This window comes from Oreochromis aureus, linkage group 16, assembly GCF_013358895.1.
Source record: "Oreochromis aureus strain Israel breed Guangdong linkage group 16, ZZ_aureus, whole genome shotgun sequence".
Lineage (NCBI taxonomy): Eukaryota > Metazoa > Chordata > Actinopteri > Cichliformes > Cichlidae > Oreochromis > Oreochromis aureus.
Genome location: NC_052957.1, coordinates 24,877,111 through 24,887,873, shown reverse-complemented (window position 1 = coordinate 24,887,873; position 10,763 = coordinate 24,877,111). Strand labels below are relative to the sequence as shown.

At 36.8% G+C, this 10,763-nt stretch overlaps 1 protein-coding gene across 1 annotated transcript; it reads left to right on the top strand.

Annotated features, from left to right (window-relative positions):
- The first annotated feature begins 1,520 nt into the window (after positions 1 to 1,520).
- Positions 1,521 to 10,375, top strand: LOC120433707 (hepatic lectin-like). The gene is made up of 6 exons (XM_039600462.1): positions 1,521 to 1,643; positions 1,737 to 1,838; positions 2,166 to 2,309; positions 4,706 to 4,848; positions 7,593 to 7,696; positions 8,317 to 10,375. The coding sequence occupies exons 1-6, from the start codon at positions 1,565 to 1,567 to the stop codon at positions 8,465 to 8,467; spliced, it is 723 nt and encodes a 240-aa protein (XP_039456396.1). The 5' UTR covers positions 1,521 to 1,564; the 3' UTR covers positions 8,468 to 10,375.
- The last annotated feature ends 388 nt before the right edge of the window (positions 10,376 to 10,763 follow it).

Below are 10,763 nucleotides of genomic sequence, written 5' to 3'. Positions count from 1 at the left end.
GACCTGGAGGTGCATGGACTTAAAACTTTTGCGGGATCTCGCAAAAGTACATCTTGATTTTTTTTTCTCCAATGTCCCTTGCAGGGCTCTGTATCTTTGTGGAAATAAAGAACTGACTGTATTTAGTTCTCTTTCAAAACTGAAGAGAAAAAAGTTTGACTTCCGCTACTTTTCTCATGGTCATTGTTGCACAAGTCTTGTGAACCATTTTACAATGGTAAGACCACAGCAGTAATACTTCCTTATTCTTCAAAATTTTTTGTTTTACATTGCAGAACTATTACATTGCAGAACATTTTGCACACGGTAGCCAGTGCTGGCCTTATTGTGTAAGACAGTTAATTGACAGTGGAGAAAGACACTACAGTTTTTGGCTGCCATTTATCAGACATCATGTAATTAGGAATAAATCCATTCAGTATTCTTCTTACCCAATTCAGGAGCTTTAGCTTATCCCTGCAAGAGGCAGGGTACAAAATACTAAATACATTGCAGGCCAAAATCATTTATTATTTTATGTAACCAGTTTTTTATTTTCAACTTGGTTTCTATAGGCCCTATAGAAATGTGGAAATGACTAACTAAAAACCACATACACATAAAAAAAATGACATAAAACATTTGCTTGTTTGTTTGTTTGGGTACCCATTTGAGTTGACCCATACTGACACTGCAGTATTATAATATGATATTAATATTATTGTCATTCAGTGAGAGGGAAAAATAAATATTACTAACAAAAAATGGTCACAGAATATATGCTATGCTCAGCTTGCACAGCTACACATGTCACACTTCGGCAAATATATAGCACAGTACTTACTAAATTACAGCTTTAGAAGTAATTTTAATGTAACTTTCTTTTCTTAAACCATATTATAAGAGTAAAAGCTGATTTTCACTTTTTTCACTGAGGGTTATGCTCAGTTGTGTGCGTGTGCGGGAGTCTGTCTTTCGAGCTTGTTGAATTAACCTACTCTTACTTTATTTGCTATAGTCTTTTTAAATTAATTTTCTGAGTTTGCTAATTCAGTTCGTGACACTGTCACCGGTGCTCTAGTGAGAGACTTCTTATTTTGCCTTTATAGTTTTGGTCTGCAGCAATTTATTGATTTTCATAATCTAAAAGCCATGACGGGCTTGATGTTATTTGTTGTTCTGGTGTTATTCCTCAGAACTGTGTAGCATCTGACCTTTACAAATCTGCTTAATGGAAATGATTTGTCCATTTCTGATGGTGAATGAAGTGGTTCTAATACTAATCTCTACAAATAAATTAATCACACACATATTCATACATTGTTTTACTTATTTAGGCAAAATTGTAATTTTTTCACACAATTGTGAAAAGCAGTTTGACTTCTGTATTCTTGTGTATGACTATCACATATATATACGGCTTAATTAAGAACATATCAAGTTTCAGTGGTTGCATAGCTGCACAAACCACTAAAATATGCGACTTCCTCTGAATTTAAAAGGAGAGTAAACTGAAACCAGTGAGACTTTCACACTTCACTCATCCTGTGCTGCAGAGCTGAGCTCTCCGAAATAATCCAAATCCATGTATGCAATGGAGGCAATATATGCCAATGATGAATGCATTAAACCTGACAACCCAACACCTTCAACAAATTACACAGGTAAAAAAGATGTGATAGAACAAGGAGGTTATAACATTTCTTATTACAACTGCACATTTGTTTGGGTTCCTTGTTCTTTTGTCTTCTTTTCAGGTCAGAGGAGCTCTAAGAGAAGTTTCTATCTGGGTGTTATTCTCTCCCTGAGCCTGCTCACTGTTTTCCTGCTGGTTGGACTTATCACACTTAGTTTCTTCTGTGAGTTGGGCTTTTCATGGATAGTTGTTCTACTGATCATCAGGCACCATATGAATGATTAAGAGCTATTTTTAATTTAATTTAATTTAATTTAATTTCTAATGAAATTTGGAATGCACTGTGCAACTTTCGATTGTTCCATTTCAAGAACCTCTTGAAATCATCTTGAAGACGACAAGATCACAGCAACAATAACTTGTACAAGCATAAAATTAGTTTATATAATTAATGTTTCATAAATTACAATCTGAATTTTAGAATATTTTTTATTTAGATCTTTTGTGTCTTAGTCAGTCAAAGCATCAATATTATTTCCTTTTATTTCAGACCACAATTTAGTTGAACATGTGTCAGCAGAGGCTGAGAAAAGAGACCTTCTGAATAAAAACATCTCTGCTGTCAGTAACCAACTTTCTTCCATGACTAAGGAGCGAGATCTGCTGAGTAAAAAGACTGAAGAGCTTAAAACGAGTGAGTCCTTGTGTGAGCTGTTGTGTCTCTAAAAGGTTTTTCTCAGAAATTTAGTGATTCAGTTTCCAAACAAATGATGCAATTATTTTCTTCTGACTTAACACATTTTCAAAATCAAATTTCAGTCATTAGGAAAATATCATATGAACCATTGTCAGTATCGCTGCTTGTCACTATAAAGCTGCAGTGCAGCAGTGTACCTTATGCTTATCACTAATTTACATTTACAAATCTGACTGGTAGTAATATAATTTAAGGGCTATATTTCATCGACATATATGGGAAACTTATTTAATGGTGTTTAGTAACTTATAAAATTATTGAATCCACACCAAGTACCCTTAATGCTTTTTCATTAAGGAAGTTGAAAAGGAAGCTGATAGGCCTTACACTGACATATTCTCATTTTTATCTCAATATCCTTTAAAACTTTTTTTTAACTGTTATTTTACTTGTTTCATCTACTTGTCATGTTTGATTCAGTAGTGATGCATCTTTTCACTGAGACATCACTTTCTGATCTAGAGGCTTGTTTAGAGATTCACAAATAACTAAGTCTCTAAACACAACCTTCTATCAGTTTCACCCAGTTGCTAGAAGTTAGGAGCATCTCGTTTCATTTCTGGTACTTTTAAACATATTGCACAAAAATGAGGTAGATTGCAGTTTTGTGGTTACTTTAAATTTTCTACTTTTACTGTGGGAAAGACAGGAAAAAATAGTGAGATGTTAACATACAGGAGACTGATAATAACAGCCTTTCTTCACAGCAATTCAACAAAACAAAACCTTAAAAGTTTTAATTTCATGATATGAAATTTTTACACCAGAGCCACAGTGTGGAGCATATTGCCACTTGTTGCCCTGATAGATGGGATGAGGAATGTGCAGCACTTTTGGATTGGCCTCACTTTTCAGAGATGTCCCTCCTTTATATACAGTTTATGGTTGCACCAAAGTTAGAATTTGGATTTGGAATGATTGATATTGACACAGTATAACATTTAACTTTTCAAAATGTGTTTTTTGTGAAATTGTATTTATTGTATTGAGTTATTGTGTTTTTTATGTTTTGGTTGCTGTAACATACTGATCACCCAACATGAGAAATATAATTTAGTGGTTACACATATAAAGATATATAATAAATATAGAAGAAAAAAGTTTAAAAAGCTTTTTCTTAAAAAATACAATACAATAAATTAAATAAAAATTATTAAATTAAAAATTTATTTATTCATATATGATATTAATCTAAATATACAAGATAATGTTGGGAAACACTTGAAATAAATATTTTCTAGTACACCCCATGTCCCCCCACCCCCCACCTTAGATACACCCTTAGATTAGAGGGATGATTTCAGGAAGTAACCTAACGATCCTATCAGGCTAAGTTAGCAGTTCATCTGCATATTTTATCTTTATTAGCTTTATTAGTCGGGTGTAGCTTTATTGCAGATTTTCGCTGTGTGAACCAAATAAGTCAGATGGGAACATCTACAAATAACTTCTCTTCATGGTGGAGCTTTTTGAACAGCTGGCTTCATTAAGGACTCCTGACAGGTTCCCAGTTAAGTTTTAGCCAAAAGTGCTGCTGTTTTGGATGCAACAAACCAAGACCAAACATGCTTTCTTCACTCCGCCTGAGCTCACCCTCTTCATTAAGGTGGGGGGAAGCTAACATCAAACCATCTATTTAGCTAACTCTGACGTAAATAGAAGATGCTTTTATAACATTATTTTCAGATTTAAAGTCAAATAATATTAAAAAAATATTCATTAATACGTATTTGTATTTCAAAATATCAATATAAATGGGTTTTTTTTGTGGGCTAGTAAAAAAAGTGAACAAGGCAAATATCAGAATACTGATCTGCTCTCTTTTCTTCATTGCAACCACCACATGCTCCTCTAAAGGCTTACAACAACACATTTACTAGAAAACTTAAACACACAGACACAGGCACAAAAACATGTATACACGAACACACACCAGATCCACCTCATCCAGGAGATAAAATACTTTTTTTGCCTCCTATTAATGTTTAAAGCCTTGCAGTGATTAGTTTAGGCTGTATTATTTCATTGGGCACTACTGCACTTGACATCATATACTTATTTTTGCATTTAAGAATTTTTTAAAATATTTTAATTTTTTTAATATGGCCTGTAAATACATTGAAAGAGTTGCAACTGGAATTTCTAAAATATAAACTGATGAGGAGTTCATTTTAAAAGACCTGTGATTTATTATTGTCCATTAATAAAACAGAAGTATTTTTTATCTGATTACTCAATGGGATAACTGATTTATTCATTCATTTCATTAACTGATTTATTAAAGATTCTTCATTAACCTTACTGAAATATTACTTGTTTTTAATTTCTTCCAGATAAACAATGTCCTGCAGGATGGAGTAGTTTCAGCTGTAGCTGCTATCTCCTCTCTGGAAGCTCTGCTTCCTGGGATGCAGCCAGAAAGGACTGCAGAGTCAGAGGAGCAGATCTGGTGGTTATTGACTGCACTAAAGAACAGGTACAGTTCATATTTATGTGTTTTACTGTCTCTATACATGAATATTCATATTCGTACCCCTCATTCATTACTTTTGAGTGTGATGAAACCTGCAGTTTTGGAATTTGTGAGATGTCTACTTTTAGCGGTGTGGTGGTTGTTGAAGTGGTTTTGTGAGCTTTTAGCTGAGATTCTGGCTTTCTGCCACTCAGACACTGAGCAATAGTGTCTGAGTGGTACATGCTACATGCATCTCTGCCATTCACAGACACTTTGTATATAGATTATTTTCATTCAATACTAAATTGTAAATGCTGTTTTCAAGGAAGCAATTTTTTATTCAGTGCCTTCATAAATCCCTTTTTTATGCATTTGCTACTACTAGATTAAACACACATAAGGTTTAAGGCGTGGACAAGTTTGAAATCTTTTGTCCTCCACAATGGAAAATTGCTGAAAATAAAAACTGCTATCACTTTAGTCTTTTATTTTAGCTCCTAATTTGATCAATTCTGCACTCAGCTTTGCGGTCTCCGGTATGCTGTGCGTCTCGTTTTTGCTCCTTTCTTCACTTTTACTTGACAGGCTTCCATTTAGGCTTTCAGCATGGAGTCTCAGCAGGGGTGAAGATTCAGCTCCCAAAAACTAACGGACCTATAATAATTGACATATGAAGTTATTTTGTGGGCCAGTTATAATTGAATATATTGTATATTTAATTGTTAACTACAATTGCATTCATGAGCTGATTTGGCAAATACATCTTTAGATGAGAACTAGAGGGTGGGTCAAATCAGGAGAAAAACTATAAAACTGAAATTTTACATCAAAGCAAACAAACATACTATACATATTTTTATGTCCCAGCAATTATTAAACCCTGAAACAGCTATTACTCCATCTCACTCTGGACACTGTGGAAAAGAAGTCTATCTGACAGGACAGGACAGGATTTTCTCTACATAATGTGTAATTAAAGTTTTCATATGTATGTGTGTGTGTGTGTGTGTGTGTGTGTGTGTGTGTGTGTGTGTATAGACATGACTTAGACTTAGAGCTTTTTATTGTCATTGTGCAGTTTCTTGCACAGCGAAATTGGGTAGCTTGACCACAAAGGTGCAAAAGTAAGAAGAGAAAACAATATACAACGAGGGAAAAATAAATAAATAAATAATAAAATAAAATAAAAAGCAATATATATGTATACATATATGTGAGTGAAACTATATACATGCTGTATGCGTAAGAAACATTGAAACAGAAACATTGTGGATCTATATACAAGGGCAACTATAAAATATAAAAATATATTAAATATATAAATCCATCTAAGTCCAGTAACCCTTACTGCGATTTAACCATCGCAGTGATCATCACAGACCCTGAACATGGTCCAGTAATCATCACAGTGAAGAGTTAGACAGCACCAGACCCCAACATGGCCACGCCTACTGGCTGAAGAGGCTGAGTATTCACTGAGTCGATGAGAGACGCTTGGAATGGATGACCGGACAGTCCTGATTCCCAAATACCCCCAGAAAGGACTGGTCCCAGCCTCGGCACCACATGGAAGCTCCTGTCAGGCATCATAGCGGGTAAGCTATGGCTCAATACATGAGCGAGGCACAAAAAAGAAGCTACTGGTAGACCGAGCTGTTTGTTGTCTGAGACTGCAAGACTAGGCTGAGCAACCTGTGCGCTGCTTGGATTGATGGCTCAATGCCCCACACCTGGATCCTGGAATGCCTAGAACTATACAAGATCAACAGGACCCTAAGAGCCTTCATCAGGAACTCATTGGGGATGTGGCGGACAACACTAGAGCCCATACATTAGAGGCCAACTTCAAGCCCATAGCACAAGTAACCATCAAGTGCAGGATCTACCAAGGAGATGCACTACTGTTCTGCATCAGCCTAAACCCGCTGAATAAGATCATTGACAAAATTGACTACGGATACCGACTACAAAATTGGGCAATCGTCAGCCACCTCCTGTACATGGATGACATCAAGCTGTATGCCAAGAGTGAACACGATATCAATTCACTGATCTACGCCACCAGGATATACAGCAATGACATCGGAATGTTGTTTGGACTGGAGAAGTGTAGTCGGATGGTAACAAAGAGAGGGAAGGTAGTCAGAACTGAGGAGATCAAACTACCAGAAGGCAACATTGCAGACATAGAGGACAGCTACAGTACCTGGGTATCCCACAGGCAAATGGGAACCATGAAGAGGTCGCTAGAAAAGCTGCAACCACCAAGTACCTGCAGAGTGTCAGGAAAGTCCTGAGGAGTTAGCTGAATGATAAGAACAAGATCCGGGCTGTCAACACCTACGCTCTGCCCGTGATCAGGTACCCTGCTGGGATAATAAGCTGGCCAAAGGAGGAGATGCATGGAGGATTTCACCTCAAGTCCAGCACCCTGAGGGTGTACGCTAAGTGGAAGGAAGGAGGCCGGGGACTAGTGAGTGTCAGCACCACAGCCCAGTAGAGACAACATCCAATCGGTTTGGCTGAGATTAAAGTTATAGTTTTCACACAGCTAAATAAACATCAAACGGAAAACTGATTAAACAGAAGTGTGAGATGGTCGAGATTTTACTCCAGTGTCCTGTTATATTTTAGGGAGCAAAGAGCAGGCGGCTGAGTTTATTAAACTCCACCAAGACAATCTGCAAATTTCATTAAAATGTATGTATAAACTAAATAAACTAAATTCCCAAATGGGAATTCATGTTTTTGTTCTTTCTGAACAGGAGTACCTTAGTAAGCTCACCAAAGGAGAGACTTGGATTGGTTTAAATGATGAAGAAGAAGAGGGAACATGGAAATGGGTAGACGGAACTCCTCTTAATCTGAAGTAAGCTGTCATTTTGGCAGATTATATTAATTATATTTATAATACATGCTGCTCAGAAATAAACTTGCTAATATACTTAGATGTCAGTCGCTGAAAATCATAAAAATTGACTTATTTTGATAGCCTTATGGTGGTCATACATGATATTAACTAAGCATTTTAGAATGAAGACTGTACTTTTAGCTGCTTCCTTATTTCCCATGGGGTAACCACAGCGGGTGAAAGCACAGGGTTTTCATTTAGCACAGATTTTAACCTGGGTAAATGTCTCCTGGAATTAAACTGGGGATATTATTTGTGTAAGTCAAATGTGTTAACCACACAGTTAAAAATGAATAACAGAAAAAAAAAGCACACATAGGAGACACCAGCCAACACTACCATAGTACCAGCTTATTTTTTTCACCAAGTTTTGTTTTGCATTTTGTTGCAATTTGTTCTTAACAGCTACAGAGTTTGTAGATCCATAAATTCAGTGGATTAATCAAGCCAGGAAACTGATTTTATCATCTGTAATCACTGATGTTATAAAAATGTTTTCATCTTTTTTCTTGCTTTTATAAATGTTTCAGATCTAATTCTTTTCTCAAAGATAATAATTGTGCTCACTGATCTGTCAGGTACTGGGCACATGGCCAACCTAATAATGGCGGTGGAAACCCAAAGTGGGGTGAAGAGGACTGTGCTCATATCTGGACAGATGGAAAAGCTTTGTGGAATGATCGTTCATGCAGGGATTCTCTGCCGTGGGTCTGTGAAAAAATACCATAATACCCACTCCTGATCCTTTATTCTTTATTATTTTATTTTTGTTTTATTCCTCTCTGAATACCTATTTAGCTAAAGCATTGCAGTGCTGAGTTGTAGCTTAGCTATATACTGTTCACTTTTATAAACAGATTTACTTCCTGTTGTAAAAAAGGAAAACATAATTTAGCACATGAACTGAGGTCCAACTGCTGACTGCCTTTTCTGATATATCAGTTAATTTTACATTTTAAGAGAACCAGTGGACAAAGCAGAACTACAGCAGATTCTCTGGCTCACCACATATTAGTCATATGTTTATGGATAATCAGAAGTTGTCACAATATGTTAGTAGTTATACTGATGTCAGGACATTGCTCTCAGTCAGTGTACTACAGTCGTGGCCAAAAGTTTTGAGAATGACACAAACGTTAGCAAAAGTTTGCTTCTTCATTGTTTTTAGATCTCTGTGTCTCTGAAATATAGCACTTCATAAGTTTCAAAGGCTTTTATTGACAATTACATCACTTCTTTTTCACCTCTGCAATTCGCCCTGGCATGCTGTCCATCAACTTCTGGCTGATGGTAACCCATTTCTTCATAATCAATGCTTGGAGTTTGTCAGAAACAGTGGGTTTTTGTTTGCCCGCCTGCCTCTTGAGGATTGACCACAGGTTCTCATTTGCATTCAGGTCTGGAGAGTTTCCTGGCCATGGACCCCAAGCCACTTAGTTATCCCTTTGGCCTTAGGGCACGGTGCTCCATCATGCTGGAAAAGACATTGTTCTTCATCAAACTGTTCTTGGATGGTTGGAAGAAGTTGCTGTCAGAGGATGTTTTGGTACCATTCTTTATTCATGGCTGTGTTCTTTGGCAAAATTGTGAGAGAGCCCACTCGCTTGCTTAAGAAGCAGTTCCATACATGAATGCTGTCAGGATCCTTTACTGTTGGCGTGAGACAGAACTGATGGTAGCACCCATCTTTTCTTCTCTGGACAATCCTTTTTCCAGATGCCCCAAACAATCGGAAAGGGGCTTTATTAGAGACTTTACCCCAGTCCTCAGCAGTCCACTCGCTGTACTTTTTGCAGAATATCAGTCTATCCCTGATGGGGTTTGTTTTGGAGAGAAATGGCTTCTTTGCTGCCCTTCTTGACACCAGGCCATCTTCCAAAAGTCTTCACCTCACTCTGTGTGCAGATGCACTCACATCTGCCTACTGCCATTCCTAAGCAAGCTCTGCACTCATGACACCCCGAACCCGCAGCTGAATCATCTTTAGGAGACTGGAGTTTCTTGGGCACCCTGAAGCCTTCTTCACAACAATTGAATCTTTTTCCTTGAAGTTCTTGATGAACCGATAAATGGTTAATTTAGGTGCAATCTTAGTACAAACAACATCCTTGACTGTGACACCCTTTTTATGCAACGCAATGATGGCTGCACGTGTTTCTTTGCAGGTAACCATGTTTAACAGAAAGAACAATGATTTCAAGCATCACCCTCCTTTGAACACATCCAGTCTGCTATATTATAACTCAATCAGCATGACATAATGATCCCCAGCCTTGTACTCGTCAATATTCTCAACTGAGTTAACAAGAAGATTATTGAAATGATCTCAACAGGTCCTTTTATGGCAGCAATGAAATGCAGCGGAAATGTGTTTTTTTTTTAGATTAAGTTCATTTTCATGGCAAAGAAGGACTTTTCAATTCATCTGATCACTCTTCTAAACATTTTGCATTATAAGCAAATTGCTACCATAAAAACAAAAGCAGCAAACTTTGTGAAAACCAATATTTGTGTCATTCTCAAAATTTTTTGCTACAACTGTACCATGTGACTTACTGCAATACAGGGCTATTGCATTTTTGTGTTGTGTGGGTTTTTTTCTGTTGTTTTTTCTGGCTTGTTGTTGCAAGCAGTAAAGCTGGGCTTATTGTTCATGATCAATAAATGATTAAGCACAAGTCTGTAAATTACATCTTATGTGCACTTTGGTTTAATTAATTAAGTTTGTTCTTTCCACTGTGAAAAGAGGAAGAGTGGGCCACCAGAACAGTCTGGCAAAGGGTGTATCAAAGTGTTTTTCCTCATGAAGTAAAAAGAGTGTATTTTGCATATACACTGCAGCTCCTCATCATGTGTGATGTGATAGCTCTAACTTTGGGTAATAAGAAAGTTACTGCTGTATAGCTAGTTTTCCCCATAATGTGCCATGTGTCTAACAGTAAACAGGCCAGTTTGGATGAATTCACTTAGGTGAAAAGTTAACATATGGGTCATTATGATACAAAAAGGAAGTCAAGTGATCTAA